Source organism: Aquarana catesbeiana, linkage group LG09, assembly GCF_042186555.1.
Source record: "Aquarana catesbeiana isolate 2022-GZ linkage group LG09, ASM4218655v1, whole genome shotgun sequence".
NCBI classification, from domain to species: domain Eukaryota; kingdom Metazoa; phylum Chordata; class Amphibia; order Anura; family Ranidae; genus Aquarana; species Aquarana catesbeiana.
This window is the reverse complement of record NC_133332.1, coordinates 192,217,767-192,239,654: the sequence shown is the minus strand read 5'-3', so window position 1 is coordinate 192,239,654 and position 21,888 is coordinate 192,217,767. Positions and strand designations below refer to the sequence as shown.

General features: G+C 42.5%; 1 protein-coding gene across 1 annotated transcript in view; it reads right to left on the bottom strand.

Moving 5' to 3' along the window:
* MTMR8 (myotubularin related protein 8) overlaps nt 1-21,888 on the bottom strand; it is a 75,232-nt gene that overhangs the window by 40,621 nt on the left and 12,723 nt on the right. The window contains exons 4-5 of the mRNA XM_073599461.1: nt 20,982-21,139; nt 11,322-11,450 (exon numbers count right to left, since the gene is read on the bottom strand). Of these exons, the coding sequence (XP_073455562.1) occupies nt 11,322-11,450; nt 20,982-21,139 (287 nt within the window). The remainder of the gene's footprint in view (nt 1-11,321; nt 11,451-20,981; nt 21,140-21,888) is intronic.

The following is a 21,888-nucleotide window of genomic DNA, read 5'->3' as shown; positions in this document are numbered from 1 at the left end:
TCCTGAGCTCAGTGGGGGGAAATCACTGCAGCCTGTCAGCGATCTGTGTGTAATTGATGATTTTACTGTTAAGCTACAGACAGATCACACATACTGCAACCAACGGTCAACATCCGTACTAGTGTCCCAACGACATCTGTCACAGTGTACAAAATCTATAAAAAAAAAAAAGCATAATGTTTGCAAGTATGCCTATGCTGTGTGTGAGAAATAACTTAATATGACATTTTTTTTAACAACAAAAATTATTTATTTAATTTCTTTATTTTCTTAATAATTTGGGGAAAAAAAATACAACTTAAAAAAAAAAAAAAAAAATGCCTCACCATGCCTCTTACTAGATACCTTGGATTGTCTACTTTCCAAAAAAAGGGTAATTTGGGGGTATTTGTACTATCCTGGCATGTTAGGGCCTCACAAAATGAGACTAGGGCTGAAACAACTAATCGATTAATCGACAACTAATCGATTATGAAATTAATCGATTACTATTTTCATAATCGATCGGCCAGTAACATAATAGGGTTAAAAAAAAAAAACTAAAATGAGCCCTTTATAGTACAAAAAGAGCAAATAATCGCTACTGCAAATTACTTTCACAGTTCTACACTAAAAAAAATTAACCCCTTACAGTAGCGATTATCTGCTTTTTTTTTGTACTATAAAGGGCTAATTTTAGTTTTTATCACCCCATTATGTTACTAAATGTCTTAGACCTGGTTCACATCTATGTGTTTTTTGGTGCTTTTTGCAGAAACGCACTACAGTTCATTCACATGGTTTCCTATGGGACACGTTCACACAAAACGGTGCTTTTTTGGTTCAATATATAGAGAAGCTGCAGAAAAGCATGTAATGCGTTTTTGCAGCAATGTGTGTTTTTTAATCTGCCCAACAACAAATTGGCCAAAAAACTGCAAAAACGCAAATCGCAGCAAAATCACGTGCACAAAAATCAAAACGCACAGTAAAGAGCACTGCAGAAACAGATGAAAAGCAAACTGCATAGGTGTGTACTGAGCCTTATGCTGGCCACACAGATCAATTTTTAGACGAGAATATTCAGACGAAAACTCTTTGTACATTCACTGAATGAAAGCACGAACGTTCTTAAAATTAAATTTTTTTTGAAGGAAGACATTGTTTTTGTTTTTAATAAAAAAATTTGATCACGGAGTCTGATATTTACCAGATTCACCCTTTAATAGTATATACAGTATATCTCCTCTAATAGTATATACAGTATACGTCTTCTGTCTGTTATGCTCAGAGTGGATTTGCTATTTTGCTCCCTGACCATATAGTTGGTTATTCATATTTACCAATGCATAGAGATAATTAAGAATAAATTACCTTTTTTTTTAAAACTGTACACATTAACTAAATTATACACCATACTTTTTTTTATAAGGTTATTAACCGAATAATCGATTAATCAAAACAATAATCGGCCAACTAATCGATTATGAAAATAATCGTTAATTGCAGCCCTAAATTAAACCCCCTTAACATTTTTCACTCTTTGTTATATTGCAGCCATTTGCTAAAATCATTTAAGTTCATTTTTTTCCTCATTAATGTACACAGCACCCCATATTGACAGAAAAACACAGAATTTGTTGAAATTCTTGCAGATTTATTAGAAAAGAAAAACTGAAATATCACATGGTCCTAAGTATTCAGACCCTTTGCTCAGTATTTAGTAGAAGCACCCTTTTGATCTAATACAGCCATGAGTCTTTTTGGGAAAGATGCAACAAGTTTTTCACACCTGGATTTGGGGATCCTCTGCCATTCCTCCTTGCAGATCCTCTCCAGTTCTGTCAGGCTGGATGGTAAACGTTGGTAGACAGCCATTTTTAGGTCTCTCCAGAGATGTTCAATTGGGTTTAAGTCAGGGCCCTGGCTGGGCCATTCAAGAACAGTCACGGAGTTGTTGTGAAGCCACTCCTTCGTTATTTTAGCTGTGTGCTTAGGGTCATTGTCTTGTTGGAAGGTAAACCTTCGGCCCAGTCTGAGGTCCTGAGCACTCCAGCACTCTGGAGAAGGTTTTCGTCCAGGATATCCCTGCACTTGGCCGCATTCATCTTTCTCTCGATTGCAACCAGTCGCCCTGTCCCTGCAGTTGAAAAACACCCCCACAGCATGATGCTGCCACCACCATGCTTCACTGTTGAGACTGTATTGGACAAGTGATGAGCAGTGCCTGGTTTTCTCCACACATACCGCTTAGAATTAAGGCCAAAAAGTTCTATCTTGGTCTCATCAGACCAGGGAATCTTATTTCTCACCATCTTGGAGTCCTTCAGGTGTTTTTTTTTAGCAAACTCCATGCGGGCTTTCATGTGTCTTGCACTGAGGAGAGGCTTCCGTCGGGCCACTCTGCCATAAAGCCCCGACTGGTGGAGGGCTGCAGTGATGATTGACTTTCTACAACTTTCTCCAATCTCCATCTCTTGAGCTCAGCCACAGTGATCTTTGGGTTCTTCTTTACCTCTCTCACCAAGGCTCTTCTCCCCCTGATAGCTCAGTTTGGCCGGGCGGCCAGCTCTAGGAAGGGTTCTGGTCGTCACAAACGTCTTCCATTTAAGGATTATGGAGGCCACTGTGCTCTTAGGAACCTTAAGTGCAGCAGAATTTTGTAACCTTGGCCAGATCTGTGCCTTGCCACAATTCTGTCTATGAGCTCTTCAGGCAGTTCCTTTGACCTCATGATTCTCATTTGCTCTGACATGCACTGTGAGCTGTAAGGTCTTATATAGACAGGTGTGTGGCTTTCCTAATAAAATCCAATCAGTATAATCAAACACAGCTGGACTCAAATGAAGGTGTAGAACCATCTCAAGGATGATCAGAAGAAATGGACAGCACCTGAGTTAAATATATGAGTGTCACAGCAAAGGGTCTGAATACTTAGGACCATGTGATATTTCAGTTTTTCTTTTTTAATAAATCTGCAAAAATGTCAACAATTCTGTGTTTTTCTGTCAATATGGTGTGTTGTGTGTACATTAATGAGGAAAAAAATGAACTTAAATGATTTTAGCAAATGGCTGCAATATAACAAAGAGTGAAAAATGTAAGGGGGTTTGAATACTTTCCGTCCCCACTGTATTTTGTCTAATCAGAAAGTCAATGCTAACTTTTTTTCCAGGTATCATCCAGGGTCAGCATCTACTTTCTGGACTGAGATGATGGCTCACAGATCATGTAAATATTGGTGCCTTTTTTGGCTGTGTTCATCAATGTCTTACACAGATCAGCCTCCACTTTGGCCTCTCACTTTATAACTTGCTACAAACTTACAATGATGCGGTCTGATCACTGAGAGAGATTAGGGAAAATGCTTCCTCCAGCCTGCAGCAGACTGATGGAATCATCTCAGATGTCTCCTTAAAGGAGGAGGAGCTTAAGGACTACGCAAAAGGAACAGATTTTTTTAAAATGTATACCGTTGTGATCTGCCAGGAAATGTATGCAGATTGGCAAAGTAATTGTGAAATCCACTTTAATTAAATTATTTTGGAACAGACACCAATGTGCATAAATACACCAGCATTTTTAAAGATAGACATGGCTACGAGTAGGGGTGGGAGGAGAAATTCAAATGATTCCTCACTCTACAAAACGGGAAGATTGGCAGTACAAGAGGAAATATGTCCATTGACATTATAAAATAATCTTTAAAAAGCCTAAAATATTATCAAAAAAATCTAAATTGTGATAATAAAGTTGCCCAAGCAAAACATTAACTTGGCTAACTATGAAAATATTGTTCAAACAAAATGCCCATGATTAATTTTAAAGTGGAACTCTCCAAAACATAATTATTATTTTTAATCTTTATGCTACAGTGCCTTGAAAAAAGTATTCATACCCCTTGAAATTTTCCAGATTTTTTGGGGGGGATTTTATGTTATAGACCAACACAAAGTGGCACATAATTGTGAAGTGGACAGAAAATGATAAATGGTTTTCAACAAAATATTTTAGTCACTACCTTGTAGAACCACCTTTTGCTGTAATTACAGCTGCAATTCTTTTTGGGGAGGTCTCTACCAGCTTTGCACATCTAGAGAGTGACCTTTTTGCTCATTCTTCTTTGCAAAATAGCTCAAGCTCTAAGGGCGTCTGAACAGCAATTTTCACGTCTTGCCACAGATTCTCAATTGGATTTAGATCTGGACTTTGACTGGGCCATTCTAACACATGAATATGCTTTGATCGAAACCATTCCATTGTAGTTCTGGCTGTATGTTTAGGGTCGTTGTCCTGCTGGAAAGTGAACCTGCGCCCCAATCTATAGTCATTTGCGGACTAACAGGTTTTCCTGTAAGATTGCCCTGTATTTGGCTCCATCCATCTTCCCATCAACTCTGACCAACTTCCCTGTCCCTGCTGAAGAAAAGCATCCCCACAACCGGATGCTACCACCGCCATGTTTCACGGTGGGGGTGGCGTGTTCGGGGTGATGCGCAGTGTTAGTTTTCCGCCACACATAGCATTTTGCTTTTAGGCCAAAAACTTCAATTTTGGTCTCATCTGCACCTTCTTCCACATGTTTGCTGTGTCCTCCACATGGCTTCTCGCAAACTGCAAATGGATCTTCTTATGGCTTTCTTACAACAATGGCTTGCTTCTTGCCACTCTTCCATAAAGGCCAGATCTGTGGAATGCATGACTAATAGCTGTCCTGTGGACAGATTCTTCCACCTGAGCTGTGGATCTCTGCAGCTCCTCCAGAGGTACCATGGGTTGCGTCTCAAAATAAGGCTCTGCTTGTCCGGCCTGTCAGTTTAGATGGACGGCCATGTCTTGGTAGGTTTGCAGTTGTGCCATACTTTTTCCATTTTCGAATGATGGATTGAACAGTGCTCCCTGAGATGTTCAAAGCTTGGGATATTTTTTTTATACCCTAACCCTGCTTTAAACTTCTCCACGACCTTACCCCTGACTTGTCTGGTGTGTTCCTTGGCCTTCATGATGCTGTTTGTTCACTAAGGTTCTCTAACAAACCTCGGAGGGCTTCACAGAACAGCTGTATTTATACTAAGATTAAATTACACACAAGTGGACTCTATTTACTAATTAGGCGACTTCTGAAGGCAATTGGTTCCACTAGATTTGAGTTAGGGGTATCAAAGTAAAGGGGGCAAATGCACACCACACTTTGCAGTTATTTATTTGTAAATATTTTAGAAAACCATTTATCATTTTCTATCCACTTCACAATTATGTGCCACTTTGTGTTGGTCCATCACATAAAATCCCAATAAAATACATTTATGCTTTTGGTTGTAACATGACAAAGTGTGGAAAATTTCAAAGGGTGTGAATATTTTTTCAAGGTACTGTACTAGCATTAGTAAATAGATAGGAAACTATATCATATTTACTGGTTTTAAATTATTCTTTTTACATTTCTTCAGTTACTTAGTTACTTCCTGGTTTCTTGCCTAGGCAAATGATGCATGCTTGAGCTAAGGACAGATGGATTCCAGTTAGTAAATGCTACATGAATAATTTGCCCTAACTTAAGATTGCCACAGTCAGAAATGCTGGGGGGTGAAAGTGATTCCTCAACACAATAAAGCATGGAGACACGGATGAGGGAGTTTGCTTTGAATATTAAAAATGAATCAAATAGTGTTTTCAGTTGTTGATGCTTGAATGCAGTGAAGAACTGTGATAAACTGGCACAATGCATAGTACAGTTGTTCTGACTCTGGTAAAGGAGGAAGGCTGAATTTACAGAATTTGCATGCACGTACTTGGATAAAAGAAAAAAAAAAAAAAAAACCTTCAAAAACATAAGGTCCCATTCCACCTTTTGTGCTTACATGCAGAACCATTTATTACTGTGGAAACACAAACATGAAGAGCCATTCTCTCCGTGGTCTTAAAAGCAGACATGTTTCGAACGCTACCACACACTACACACACTAGCTGAGTATTAGTGTAGGGTACAGCACCGCACAGTCCTAGGCACACGTATACAGGGTCTCGAAAGATGTGATGGCCATCACATTCTGAGAGACCCTAATCTGCAACGTTCAGTTTACAGTTTTTTTTACAGTTTTTATAAAAGTGAAAAAAAAAAAAAAAAAAAGCCAAAAATAGTTGTGGTTTTATTTTTCTTCCCTCTCTCTATTGTTCTCTCTTATGTTCGCACTCCTGTTCGTTCACTATTGTTCTAAATCTATCATTCACTCTGTTTTATTTTTACTATGTTTTATTGTATTTGCTTTGCAGGTATGGTATGTTATACTGTAATGTTTGTTTTATTGTTAACCATCATTTGCTTAGTAGGTACGCCATTCAGCTGCAGCACTGATTTATATATCTAGACAGCAACAGCGTTTGCTCCCACTATACGTAAATCAGCGACTCCAGCGCTGTAGGAGGCGATTTCACCACCACAGTTAAAAGAAAATGGTGCATGTATGCCCATCATTAGAAGTGGGTGGATGAAGGGCGGTATTCTAATGGTGGGCATACCCACCAATCAATCTTTTTTTTTTCGTTCAGCCCACCGGCTGCATGAAAAAAAGAACATTACAATATATGCCCAACAAGGACCAGCAACGTACTGGTATGTTGCTGGACTTTGAGTGGTTATACCAGAATGATCATCTTGGTATCATTCTTTTCAGCCAGCGGTCGGCTTTCATGTAAAAGCAATCCTAGCGGCTAATTAGCCTCTAGACTGCTTTTACAAGCAGTGGGAGGGAACGTACCCCCCACCGTCTTCCATGGATTTTCTCGGGCTCTCCTGTCCCAACAGGGAACACGAGAATGCAGCCGGTGGTTTCGCCAGCTGACCATAGGGCTGATTGGAGACCAGAATGTCTCCAATCAGCTCTATGGCCTAAGAAACCATAAACTATGATCATTTCATGACAGGTTTCGCCGGATATAAACAGCATCATTGGGAAATTGGGAAAGCATTTAATCACACCAATCTTGGTGTGGTCAGATGCTTTGAGGGCAGAGGAGAGATCTAGGGTCTAATAGACCCCAATGTTTTAAAAAAAAAAAAAGAGTACCTGTCACTACCTATTGCTATCATAGGGGATATTTACACACCGCAAAAAATAAAAATTGCAGAGGCAATCAAATACCACCAAAAGAAAGCTCTATTTGTGGGGAAAAAAGGATGCAAATTTTGTTTGGGTACAACATTGCATGACCGCGCAATTACCAGTTAGAGCAGCGCAGTGCCAAATTGAAAAAAGTGCTCTGGTCGTTGAGCAGCCAAATCCTCCGGGGCTGAAGTGGTTAATTGGTTAAAGAAACACCTATACTTCTATCTACTGATGTTGAAAGGTTATTCAACTTTGTAGACTGGTCCTTTATGCTCATGACTTAGCATTTTGGGATTTAAGCCCATGCATTGCAATCTAGGACCATGATCTTTTATAAACAACTGACAGCTGGAGTTAGATTTAATGGGATAACTTCACCTCCTACTGACCTATGTAACATCAGACAAGGCTGCCCAATGTCTCCTATACTCTTCATTAGCTCCCTGGAACATTGCTGTTCACATTGGACCACAATAATGGTATTGCAGTCTTTTTTTTTTTTTTTTTTTTAATTTTCCATCTTTTTTTGTTTGTTTAGCAAAAAATAAAAATCCCAGCTGTGATTAAATACCACCAAAAGAAAGCTCTATTTGTGGGAAAAAAATGGTAAAAATTTCATTTGGGTACAGTGTTGTATGACCGCGCAATTGTCATTCAAAGTGCGTCAGAGCTGAAAGCTGAAAATTGGTCTGGGCAGGAGGGGGGTTTAAGTGCCCAGTAAGCAAGTGGTTAAAGTCTGAGAGTTAGCTGAATTTATACAATTTGTGTAGGAGTATCAGTTCCCAAAGACAACTTCTGGATATGACGCTGAGCATGTGCACTCAACTTCTTTAGTCGACCAAAGAAGTTATCTCAGGGTTAGGTAATATAGTAGGAAATCATTTGCAAAAACAGCCAGTTTATGCTCAGTATGGTGTTTTGTATAAAAAAAAAAAAAAAAAAAAAAAAAAAAAAACCACCATACTGAGCATAAACTGGCTGTTTTTGCAAATGATTTCCTACTATATTACCTAACCCTGAGATAACTTCTTTGGTCGACTAAAGAAGTTGAGTGCACATGCTCAGCGTCATATCCAGAAGTTGTCTTTGGGAACTGATACTCCTACACAAATTGTATAAATTCAGCTAACTCTCAGACTTTAACCACTTGCTTACTGGGCACTTAAACCCCCCTCCTGCCCAGACCAATTTTCAGCTTTCAGCTCTGACGCACTTTGAATGACAATTGCGCGGTCATACAACACTGTACCCAAATGAAATTTTTACCATTTTTTTCCCACAAATAGAGCTTTCTTTTGGTGGTATTTAATCACAGCTGGGATTTTTATTTTTTGCTAAACAAACAAAAAAAGTTGGAAAATTAAAAAAAAAAAAAAAAAAAAAAAATCATGTTTCATAGTTTGTTATAAAATTTTGCAAACAGGTAATTTTTCTCCTTCATTGATATGCGCTGATGAGGCGGCACTGGTGAGCACCGATAGGCACAGTTAAGGCGGCACTGATGGGCGCTGATGGGTGGCACTGATAGGTACCACTGATGGGGGGCACTGATGGACACTGGTAGGCGACACTGATGGGCACTGATAGGTGGCACTGATGTGCAGCACTGTTGTTGTGACACTGATTGTGGGCACTGATGGGTGGCACTGCTGCCTATTGCTAGGTGTCACTGGCAGGGGGCACAGATGATCGCCGTGATCGGGACTGACGTCCCTCTCACAGCCGCCGGTGATCGGCTTTTTTTTTTCCTCCTCACGCTGTCAGTGCGAGGAGAAAAAATAGCGATTACCGGCTCTGTTTACATCACATGATCAGCTGTCATTGGCTGACAGCTGATCATGTGGTAAGGGGTCGGGACCAACCCCTTACTCTGATCTGTGATCAGGCGAGTCTCATAGACTCGCTGATCACCGAGCGCGCCGCGTGCTCCCTGCAGGGGTGCGCGCAGGCCGCTCGTGCATGGGACGACGTCAATAGACGTAGTCCCGGCAATGTAGGTCCGTGCTGTTGCCGTCATTTGGCAATAGCGCGGATATGAAGAGGTTAAAAATCTTCCACTGACTGATACCATAGTACTTTCCATGTAATACTTGCAGTTTATCTTACCAGCTAAAGCTTTTGCAGCGAACCCTCCTCCTAGGCTGCATTTTTTGCAATAGAAAGCAGAGCAGTCAGGCCACAAGATGAGATGACTTTATGGTATATTCACAATTCACAAGGCAGTAAATATTTTTCCTGGTGCTCTCTGATCTCAGATTATGACTCTCTAAGTAGACGTTCATAGAAAGTCCTAGGGCGGAATCAGTGAGAGCTGTGGGGAAACCATGAGGACTGACACTCCTGTAGGTGTTGTTTCCCAGTGAACTTCCAGGGACCAGTTCTAGTGATCGGAGTGGTGTTTGGTGCAGAGGCACCGGAAAAGATGAGTATTTACTGCCCTCTTTTACAGATAACAGCAATGAAAAGATCATTTTACAATAATACAAGTAGAAAAACGAATTTATCATTTTAAAAGCCAGTCAGTCCAGGCCATGATTTTTCTAAGTGCTTAAAACTTAAAAAAAAAAAAAATCGGAGGATTGCCGATTACACATTGCTCAAGAGGGAGAGCTGTGAAAGCCTTTGGGATGGGGCATGCCTTGTAGCACTGGCAGCAATAGCAATTTGTCAGCATTCTTCCTCAAGTTCAATGCTGCAGATCATTCATAAGTTGAAAAGTGGAACAAGGCTGCCTCTCATTCTGCAGCAATACCTGCAGGAAATATGCCAGCCTCAGAGGATTTAAACTGAGCGATGTGAAATGAAATTTGCACTGCTCAATTTGAATGTGAATCAAGCAATATTGAGTCTGGGAAACCCCTCTCAATGCATAGAAGGCTTTTAGAACTACAAACAGGACATATATAATCAGGAATACTTATCAAGAAAAATAATTGTGGCTTTCAGCCTAAACAGAAACATGCCCTAACTGGTCAGCCTGCTAAGTTTTTAGTGATAAAGGTTAAAGCCAAACATCAGGCAAGTATATGTAACTAAATATATATATCTATATTTATTAGTATCTCACAAAAGTGAGTACACCCCTCACCACATTTTTGTAAATATTTTATTAGAAATGACACTTTGCTACAATGTAAAGTAGTGAGTGTACAGTTTGTATAACAGTGTAAATTTGCTGTCCCCTACAAAAAATAACTCAACACACAGCCATTAACAGTCTAAACAGCTGGAGACAGAAGTGAGTGCACCCCTAAGTGAAAATGTCCAAATTAGGCCCAAAGTGCCCAATATGCTTTACCCATGGTCCCATAGGCTATTTGGTCACTCATTTTTTGCCATGGTTTCTGAAAGTGCAGCAACTTTTGGTGCATTTTTGCAAAAACGTGCGACCTAATAGAAAGTCTATGGGACTACGGGTAAAGCACACGAAAAATTGTGGATACACCCGCATTGTGGCCAAACCACAGCCCACCAGTGTGAAATGGGCATATGTCCACTGCAGCAGAGCCAGACTGGCTGTTGATGCTGGGCTTCATTCTCTTTGAGACCTATTGCTTGATTGACCTAAAGTAGGCTAATATCAGTACATATTTAGGTACTTAGAGCAGCTGTCTTAAAGTATAATACTTTACTAGCTAATATATAAGTGAATTAATTGGAGTTTTTCATTTCTGCATAATGTTCACCTTTTAAGCCAAAAACACACACATAGGTATTATGTATGGTGTGTGGGTGTGTGTGCAGATGCATCTGCATTTGGTGTGGTGCTACAGAAGAAAACTTGCAAAACTAAATACATGTTCTGTCATGTTTATAGCCAGTATTTGCTTTGAATAGAAGCACAAGCTGTTACACAAATGGAACGTAGAACATTGCTGATGTTTTATGATGGGCTGTACATCATCTCCTTTCAAAAGAGATTCCAGTAGTGCTGTCAGCGCACTGTAAAAGATTGACCATAGTAATATATGGGAAATTCACAGGCCACTTACTGAAGCGAAGCTATCAATCCTTTAAAGCCACACCCCAGGTGAAAAAAAAAAAAAAAAAATGCATTTTGGTGGAGTTGCTCTATACATTTAGAACAATTTCACTGTCTCTATTACTCATCTGTGCACAAAGCATTACTGATAAATCCTATCAGCTTCCTGTTTTGTCATGGTCAGGAAATCTAAGCTTCCCTTTCTATCATGTGCATATCTATGTGTCACAATATATTCAGTGCATGTGACTCACATTGTTTTCTTTGTAATAGTAGGACAATACCGGAAACCGTTCCCTACTTCTGAACTTTGAGCTTCCAATTATTGTTGCTTCGGAGGCTTCTTTAGGCACAACCAGACAAGTTGGGTAAGTACTACAAATCTGAAAAAAGGAAGCAGAAGTTAAAATGTAAAAATCTCCTAAAACTAGAGCAAATGCAAGCTTGCAATAACAGAGAGAATTCACACACAAAAACACAAATCAAAATAAAAAACAAATGGAAGAACACGTTGGAACAAAAAAAAAAAAAAAAATGTGAATTTGTAAAAGTAGAACTTTTGTCAATTTCATACTCTGGAATACATACAGTACAGTGGAAACTGATTCTTAAGCCTCGTACACACGGTTTAATTGTTGGACGACCAAGCGCCTGATTTTTGTCAAAAGCGAATGTGCAGGATTTTGTCTAGCATACTATCTGCAACTTGTCGCTTGACAAACACAAACGTAGTGACGTGCTACGAGAGTAGAAAGAGGTAGTTCATTTCTCAAGCGCCACCCTTTGGGCCCCTTCTGCTAATTTCATGTTAGTAGAATTTTGGTGAGTGTTGATTTGCGATTTTCAGATCGTACAAAACAAATGCCTTTTAAAATACGTCTGGCATAACTACATGCAAAGCAGCTTCATTATGATCCCATGAAAGATGATGACAATTTTGACATTTCATCAATTGCCGTGTCACGAATGTTAATTCTAGATTATGAACAGTAGTTTACAAGACCAAACTCTTCCCAGTCGTAGCTTGATTCCAAGCATGCGCGTTTGTACTTTTGGACTTGTGTGACGGATTTCTGTACTGACCATCCAAAAATCAGACGTTGAGTTCACATCAGACAAAAATTTTATAGCCTGCACATCCAGCTTTTGTCTGACATAAAAGTCAAATCGTCTGTCGAATGCACCATACTAACGATCCGAAAAATCTGCAGACAGCTCGTCTTATGACTTTTCCCTTCTGATTTTTGTACCGTGTGTACAAGGCCTTAGACTATGGGTTATAGGCCACTACCTTCAAGTAGATGGACATGCAAATGCTTTTCTGGGACAGCTCTCAGTGTATGGATAGAACCCCACCAACTGTTAGCAAGCAGTAAGAAGTTCACAGAGGAAAGAGGGGAGGGACCTGTGTCCTGTACTGTACTCCAAGATATTGAATTTACAGGTATGTCAAAATTCCTATTATCCCTAATCATACAGTACAGAAAGCAAGAATAGATTTTTCGACCATTGGATGTCCCCACACAATACCTTGAGGGGTGGGCTACAAAATCGCTAAAACAGCACCAACAGGTCCAGACAGACAGTTGGCCAAAGCATGCAAACAGAGTTCCTAACAGCCACCTGGAAAAAATAGGATTTTTTAAAACAGCTTACCTGTAAAATCCTTTTCTTTCGAAGGACATCACGGGACACAGAGCCACAGTAATTACTGATGGGTTATATAGGTATCACTGGTGATTGGACACTGGCACACCCTATCAGGAAGTTCAACCCCCTATATAATCCCTCCCCCTTGCAGGGATACCTCAGTTTTGTAGCCAAGCAATATAGTGTATTAGAAGAGGGGCGGGACCTCTGTGTCCCGTGATGTCCTTCGAAAGAAAAGGATTTTACAGGTGAGCTGTTTTAAAAAATCCTATTTTCTTTCTCGAACATCACGGGACACAGAGCCACAGTAATTACTGATGGGATGTCCCAGAGCAATGCTACCTGAGGGGGGGGAACCACGACCAAGTAGGGTGCAATCAGACCTGAGGACCCTGTACCGCTGCCTGCAGCACACTACGCCCAAAGGCGATATCCTCATGCCTTCTCACATCCACCTGATAGAATCTGGTGAATGTATGAACTGAAGACCAGGTTGCGGCCTTGCAGCTTTGAGCCATAGAGGCCCGGTGATGCACTGCCCAAGAAGCACCAATAGCCCTTGTGGAATGTGCCCTGATCTGAAACGGAGGAATCTTCTGTTTCAAACCGTAAGCTTGAATGATCAACTGTCTAATCCATTTAGAAATGGTAGCTTTTGACGCTGCCTGTCCTCTGTTGGGACCCTCTGGCAGCACAAACAAAACATCCGTCTTGCGGATCTGAGTAGTTGCCCCTAGATAGGCCTTAACTGCTCTTACTACATCCAGCGAATGTAGAGATCTCTCTTCCGGAGAACAGGGATCTGAAAAAAAGGAAGGTAGAACAATATCTTGGTTTAAATGAAAATCAGAAACCACCTTCGGTAAAAAACTAGGATGAGGGTGTAGTACCACTCTATCCTTGTGTATAATCAAATAAGGCTCCTTACAGGAAAGAGCTGCTAATTCTGATACTCTTCTAGCAGAAGAGATGGCCACCAGAAAAATTAATTTCCTTGTCAACAAGACCAAAGGAATCTGACTTATTGGTTCAAAAGGCTGTTTCTGTAACACAGCCAGGACCAAATTCAAGTCCCAGGGGTTTAGGGGCGCTTTAACCGGAGGATTAAGACGCATCACCCCCTGCATAAAGTTTCGGACCAAAGAATGCGAAGCAAGTGGCCGCTGAAATAATACTGATAAAGCAGAAACCTGGCCCTTGATGGTACTCAAGGCCAGCTTCATCTCTAATCCCATCTGTAGAAAATCAAGGATTCTACCTATGACATATTTCCTGGGATGCCAACCTCTGGATTCACACCAGGTTATATAAGCCTTCCAGACTCTATGATAAATCATCCTGGAAGCTGGCTTCCTTGCATTAATCAAGGTAGATATGACAGGACCTGAGAGCCCACGACTCTTCAGAACGTGGGTCTCAATAGCCAAACCGTCAAATTTAGCATTTGTAAGGCAGGATGGAACACTGGACCTTGAGATAACAGGTCTGGGCGTACCGGTAGGGTCCACGGGGAACCCACCGTCATCCTTACTATTTCTGCATACCAAGTCCTTCTGGGCCAAGCGGGGGCCACCAGAAGTACCGACTTCCTTTTCTGCCTGATCCTGCGAAGGAGTCGTGGTAGTAGCAGAATAGGCGGGAATGCGTAAAACAGTGAGAACCGATGCCACGGAATCACCAACGCATCCGTCCCGCATGCAAGAGGATCTTTTGTCCTTGCCACAAATCTGTCTATCTTTTTGTTGAATTGGGATGCAAAGAGATCTACATCTGGAACCCCCCATCTTTGGCATATGGCCCAAAAGACGTCGGGATGCAGAGACCATTCCCCTGGAAGTAACTGCTGGCGACTTAGATAGTCCGCCTGCCAATTCTCTATTCCCGGGATGAAAACTGCCGATATGCATGGCACATGCATCTCTGCCCAGACTAAGATCTGGTTCACCTCTTTTTGAGCAGCTCGGCTCCGGGTGCCTCCCTGATGATTGACATAAGCCACTGCTGTGGCATTGTCGGACTGAATCCTGACCGGACAACCCTGTAGCCTGATAGTCCAGGCTTTTAGAGCTAGATGTATCGCCCGGATCTCCAGAATGTTGATGGGTAAGGTCCTCTCTGTCTTGGACCATACCCCTTGGACCGCAGCCTGTTCCAGAACTGCTCCCCAACCTGACATCTGTTGTTACCACCGTCCAGGTAACCGGTAGAAAGGATTTCCCCTTCTGCAGGTTTTCGGGTATGAGCCACCAATTGAGGCTCTGACGCACCGCATGCGACAGGTGCATCGGAAAGTCTAATGCCTAAACCTTCTTGTTCCAGGTCGACAGAATACTGTGTTGCAGCATTCTTGAGTGAAACTGAGCATAGGGAACTGCTTCGAATGAAGACACCATCTTCCCTAGTAGCCTCATAAAAAGGCGGACTGAGGGACCCTCCTTGGTCCTTACTGTCAGAATCAGCTCTCTCAAAGCAGTGATCTTTGCCTGGGGTAGAAATATTTTCTCCTGGCTCCTTGTATCTATAATCAGACCTAAATACTCAAGTCTTCTTACTGGTTTTAGGAAAGACTTTTCTAAGTTGAGGATCCAACCCAGGTGTTCTAGATACCTGACCGTGGTCCTCAAGTTTCCATTCAAAGAGGCTACCGACCGGTCTATCAAGAGCAGGTCGTCTAGGTATGCTATGACAGCTATACCCTGAGCCCTTAATCTGGCCAGAGGAGGAGCCAAGATCTTTGTGAACACTCGAGGTGCAGTGGCTATCCCAAAAGGCAGAGCCACAAACTGGAAATGGCGCCCTCCTACCTCGAAGCGCAGAAACTTCTGATGAGCAGGAAAAATGGGCACATGCAGATATGCATCTCTGATGTCTATTGATGCCAGAAATTCTCCTCCCTGCAGGGTGGGAACTACTGTTCGAATTGATTCCATGCGGAAGGATTGAATCCTTAGGAATCGGTTCAGATCCCTTAAGTCCAAAATGGACCTGACATCCCCATTTGGCTTTTGGACCGTAAAAAGGTTGGAATAGAAGCCCAATCCCTGGTCCTTTGCGGGAACTATCATAATGACCTCCTGCGACAAAAGTCGCTCTAACGCTAGAAGGAGCGACTGCTTCTTCTCTGGGTCTCTGGGAACATTTGATCTGAGGAACCGAGGAGAAGGGAATTCCTGAAACTCCAGCTTGTACCCTAAGGTTACCGTGGAGACTACCCATCTGTCCTGGAAGTCCTCGTGCCAGAGCTCTGAGAACTGTCGCAGTCTTCCCCCCACTCGAGTGAGCGGGGGCGCCCCCTCATGCAGAGGTCTTAGTGTTTTGCCTAGTAGGCTTCTTTCCCCAGGACTTCTTTGTCCCTGGGGTTGACTCTTGTCTCTGGACCCCGATGGAGGCGGCCGTCGAGACTGCCTGGAGGCTGAAGCCCCCGGCGCTGGGGAAAGAGTCCGTTTGAAAGAGGGACGCTTACTCTTCTTCTTGACAGGTAAGAGAGTGCTTTTCCCACAAGAGATTCTCTTGATATAGTTATCCAAGTCCTCTCCAAACAACCTTGCACCACGAAATGGAAACCCAGCCAGTAGCTTCTTACATGGTGCTTCGGCTGACCAATTTTTCAACCATAGGATTCTACGTATATGCACCAACCCCAGTGAAAGACGGGAGGTTTGCACGATAGAATCTCTAATGGCGTCAACCACAAAGCATAAGGCCGCTGGAAGGTTAGCAAACCCCTGGGCCTGCTGTTCAGGTAATACTTTGATGACCTGCTTAACATGGTCTCTTAAGTATTGACAGACTCCAATCGCTGCTACTGCAGGTTGGGCCACTGATCCTGCTAAGGAGAAAACATCATTCAATAGGGATTCCATCCTTTTATCTACAGGATCCCTGAGCATCTGAGCATTGTCTACAGGACAAGTCAGGCTATTATTTACGGAGGAAATGGCGGCATCAATAGCCGGTATTCCCCACATTTTAATAAACTTTTCTTCCATCGGATAAAGTGTTGAAAACTTTCTCGGCGGAAAAAAACGTTTGTCTGGGTGATCCCACTCAGAATAAATAAGCTTTTCAAGTAAAGTATGAACAGGAAAAGCATGTGCTGCTTGGAAAGGTTTCAGTGACCCCAAAGCAGAAGAGGATTCTTTAGCAGTTTCAGGTATGGGCAACTTAAATGTGGAGCGGACCAATCCAGTGAGGATCTGCACTAAGACTTTCTCCTCTTGGGAAGTCGCAGAGGGTCCCTCTCCACCTGAATCCTCCGAAGAGGAATCATCCATCCCATCCCGGGGATTCATCTCCTTTATCCCAGAGCTCCTCTGTCTGAGGGTCTTGGGGAACAGAGGAAAGCCTAGTGCGTTTTCTTCCACTGAGTGAAGACGTAATCACGGCCATTAATCTTTCCTCTAGACCATTAATGGTTGAGGAAAAAACCTCTTGTGTAATATAAACAGGGGCTGAAGTGCCAGAAGCAGGTGTAGCCCCTGACCCCGATGGCTCTCCCTGGCTAGCCGTCCCTGGCCCATCTTTAGGGGGGGAGGATGCTGCCGACAGGGGGCCCTCAGTACCTGAACGAGATCCCCTAGTGTCTCTGGTTCCTGGGGTGCTTGAACCTCTTCTACCCATAGTGCAAAGCAACAAGGTGTGAGGTATACAAATGAACACTGCCCGCTGAGCGATGTAGTCTGGCTAAAAGCCTTGCTACCCAATGCTCAGTCTGGTGTTACTTCAGTAAATGCTGCCTAGGAGAATGCCTGTGTCCCACCTTACATGCGACCGTCAGCTCTGTGTCTCTCAGAAGGCTGAGTGCACCTGTACAGAGTGCCTTTTAATAGCCTGCAGCTGGCCTGAGTGGGAGTCTAAACACTCTGTGCTGACATCCCGCCCCCTCCTCTACCGCGCCCCCCCCCCCCCTCGAGTTTTGAAAAAAACGAGCGCTTCCCGCACTGCTGACTCTCCTGTCATGCTTCTGGAGAAAAGGCTGGGGATATGGGGGGGGGGGGGGGGGGGGGAAGGAGGGAGACTGGTAACAAGATCTGCCTGAACGGCTATCTTCAGAGATGGTGGCCATAAGGCCGCAGAGCCCGGGTGGTATAACCACTTTCTAGACCCCTGTGGCCCGTCTCTAGCCTGGGGGAACATTCAAACATGAGAAATCCCTTTCCACCTTACCTGCTTGCAGCCTGCTTTGAGATGCTGGGACATAATCAGCACTGAACACCTGAGACAGTCAGTCAGCATGTGTAGGTTTGTGCTCTTGGCAGCCCCCGGTGGTCACAATAGGCATAGCATGCATTTACCTTAAAGGAGAAAAGCCACTAGAACTCAAAAATTCTGTGGAATCTCCTCTTACCTTATCCAGCTGCAGGGTGCTGTTTACACAGACCCAATCTTCACCTCTCACGGTGGGCTCCGTTTGAAAAAACCGTCAGAGACTGGGGCCCCCATCAGTAGGGGGATCCAACAGTTCTGGGACCGTAAAGCACCTTGCCAGAAATTAGGAAGTTTAAAGCCATTTTCTGATCTGCGGGGTCCAGCTCTCTAAAAAGAGAAGCATTACGGGTAAAACCTTGTTTCTTCGGACACGAGGCCCGGGTACCATTCAATTCGGCCATGAAAAGACACTTTGAATGGATCCGGTTCGCCTGGCTTGCCCCAGTATAGGATCTTAGGATATTCCCTTTGGAGCTCAGCACAGGACATCTTTACACGTCCATCACCTAAGACACTGGCGTAAAAACTGAGGTATCCCTGCAAGGGGGAGGGATTATATAGGGGGTTGAACTTCCTGATAGAGTGTGCCAGTGTCCAATCACCAGTGATACCTATATAACCCATCAGTAATTACTGTGGCTCTGTGTCCTGTGATGTTCGAGAAAGAAAAATGGTTTGATGCTGAAAAAAAAAAAAAAAAAAAAAAAAAAAAAAAAAGCTAAGAACTTGACATCTTCCAGAGAACCAGGTAGGGAAGCAGTGTGGACGAGGAGAAAGCAATCCCACAGAGGTACCACCATTTGGGAACACAGAAGAGGGGTCAGGTCCCAAGGGAAGACATGGCAGGTAGTCATCGATGTCAGTCCTGACCCCACCCATAAGGCAAAACGAAAATTGACATGCCATGCCAAAATAATTTGACATATGGAGGGAGAATGTAATTCCCACAAACGTTTAAAGGAAAAGCACCATGGAAGCAAGAAAGACTGGCTTCCAAGATACATTGTCCCGCATTTAAAAAAATAATCCTCTGTTCTTACAAAAGGACCCTTTAAGGGAATAACCCCCAAAAACACAAGGGGAGGGATGTGAGTGGGCAAGACACTATAAGGCGACCCCCAAGTTTACACTGGGTGACAAAGAAGAGCAACTTAATGCAAAAAAGGGTGCACAGGGAATAAGAGAGAGTCAAGGCGTTAGGAAGAAACATGTAAAGGAAAAAACAATACCTGCAGGATACTAAGGGCTAGGTGTTTGGCAAATCAAAACAGAAGAAGTTGCAGAATGATGTTTTAAGATGGATTTCCCTTTCATCGCACTAGTCAAGAACTACTTGAGGTTTTAGATTGCAGAGAATGGAGGAAACAATCAGCATTCTCCATAGAAAGAGGGGCACCCTAGCCAGAGGTTGGTATGTGCTGATCTGGTGAATATCAGTGAGTTAGAGAGTCAAACAGCAAGATCATAGTAGATTTTAGTTGATGATAAGTCAAGAACAACAATGCTGGACTGCAGGATTAAGTCCAAGATCACAGCAAGAAGAAAGTTCTGCAGAGTTGCAATATGGCAAAACAAGGTGAAACTCACCAGGATTCAAAGACTCTTGCTGAAGATGACAGACCCAGGTAGCTGGTGAGGTGGTCTTGGTGGAGGGAGGTCCAGACAGGATAATCTGCAGACGAAGGACCTGGGCAGGAAAACATTGGATTCAGAGAGAAGGGGCACTCTAGGAGCCCTGGCCGCAAATTCAGATCTGCCAGGCAGCACACCACAGCAGCGGTGAGCAGAGGGTGCAGGCAGAGAGGCTACTGGAAAAGGGGAGGCAGAGAAGGGCATCTCCTGGAGACCCAGCTATAGTCTTCGTTCTTCATAGGCACAAGTAACATACACGGTAAACGTCTTTACTTATTCCCAATGCTTAGCACAGTCACATCAAGAGTGCACGGTACAACAAAAACAAATACTCTTGCGCACGGGTGTGTTGGCTAGGCAGTCCACAGTTCAGGATGGACAATAGCTTTCGGCCTTGCTGCCCTCCAGGATAGGGACATCCTAGTAGTCAAACGGAAAAAAAGAAAAAAGAGGGCACACCAGCGTTGTGCATTATCCTTTGATACATTTATTTAAAAAAAAAAAAAACATAATTAAAAACTACTCACAAAAGGTAGAAAGAAAATCACGCTTATAACAATCTTTGACTTGTGACAGTCTGTCCACTGATAGCAGTCTCCAGGTCCTGAAGAGAGGACGTGTGAACCACTGCTGGCTGACGCATTTCGAAGGTATACCTTCTTCCTTAGAGCCTAACCGTTAGATATATATTGATACATTTTGAATAAATGTATCAAAGGATAATGCACAAGGCTGGTGCGCCCTCTTTTTTCCGTTTTTCCGTTTGACATCAAGAGTACAACCAGGGGTGAGGTGTTTGTCTCTGGGGGGACACAGGATAGTGCACCATGCCCGCCAAAACTCAAGCACCTGAGGGAAGTTGGAGATGGACATACTCGCACAAAGGAGATATGGAAAAGTGGGAGCTGTGCAAGAGGTGTGTTTTTGCATACAGGAAGTGTACCGAAATTTCCCCAATGGGGACACAGGCAACAGTAGAAAAACAGCAGAGGTTCTAACTATTCTCACTCTATCCAAAACTGAAAAAATAAGCCTTGGCAGGGTTACGCTTTAAGGGCTTTTGGGAAGCTGGTTTACTCTTCTATGCTTAGCACATTTTTGCCAAAGCAGATGATCTTCCGGGCTAGTGTTCACAAGCCATGGCTAAATATTGCCCAAGTCAGATGTTTTATCGTACATACCGTTTTGGTCATTGGTGACAAAGACAGATTAGATCCAAGCTAGAAACAAAGTTATTGATAAATGCCTTGCTCTCACCTCTAATATATCTTGATATGCTTTGAAATTTGCTTTGAAATCTTCAGTAATAAACGTTATTTTCCCTTAACGCTACAAGCTAATACCTGTCAAGAATTCTTACACAGGCACGTTGAAGCTAACACAGCAATAAATCTTCCAATTAACAAAACGGTAAAAATACAAACCTTAAAGTCTTCATTGAGATCACTAAACACCCAGTAATCATTAGGAATTCCCATACGCGTGTATTCCATTTTCAGGTCAATTAATTTCCAATCCATAAGCCGCTCATCTTGATCAGACTTGGGATTGTAGGAAAATGCATACAGTTCTTCATATTTTACTATGGAAACAGAAAAATATCATTTAAAAACATAATTTCCGTTCTGCTTTTAGTTTCCAGTTTTGTTTAGTTTCAACAGTAGCACAGACTACCATAACAGAATCCATTTAACAAACTCTTTCCTTTGAATCCAGCATGTTTGCCGAAGCGTGAAGCACACAAGGTCATTCTCCTGCACTCATAGCTCAAAGCCCAAATAACAAAGCAAATTCATCATAGTTGCAATAAACAAGACAGGGAGGCCATCACATTACAAACTTGCCAAGAAATAATAATTGATTGAGCCATAAAACAATTAAAAGAGAAATTGTACCCATCCAGTCCTATGAATAAACACATTCAGGAAGGAAAAGAAAGAAATATCCTCTGCTGGCCTATAATTGCACTTCACGTTAAATGTTACTAAAAAAGGCTGACATAATATTCTATTGATGTGACACTAAGCTTACTATTCATCATAACTGGCCAATCAAGTGAAATTCACGCATTGCTGCAGCACAGCAGTCTACCGAGTTGTTTTTTTGGTAATGTAAGTATTTACGAACCTCTGCTTTTAGAATACAAGTAACAAATTTGGCTGCTGCCTGCTCCTTGGTGATCAAGATCAATGCTAACAAATGTTAACACCAAACAGATTCAAAGCTTCTTTGGATGTTTGAATATGGCTGGTGATAAAAGGAAGCCAAAAGCGTTTTACAGCATGAGCTTCAGGAAACATATGCAGTGATCCTTTGAGGTGCTCTTTGTAT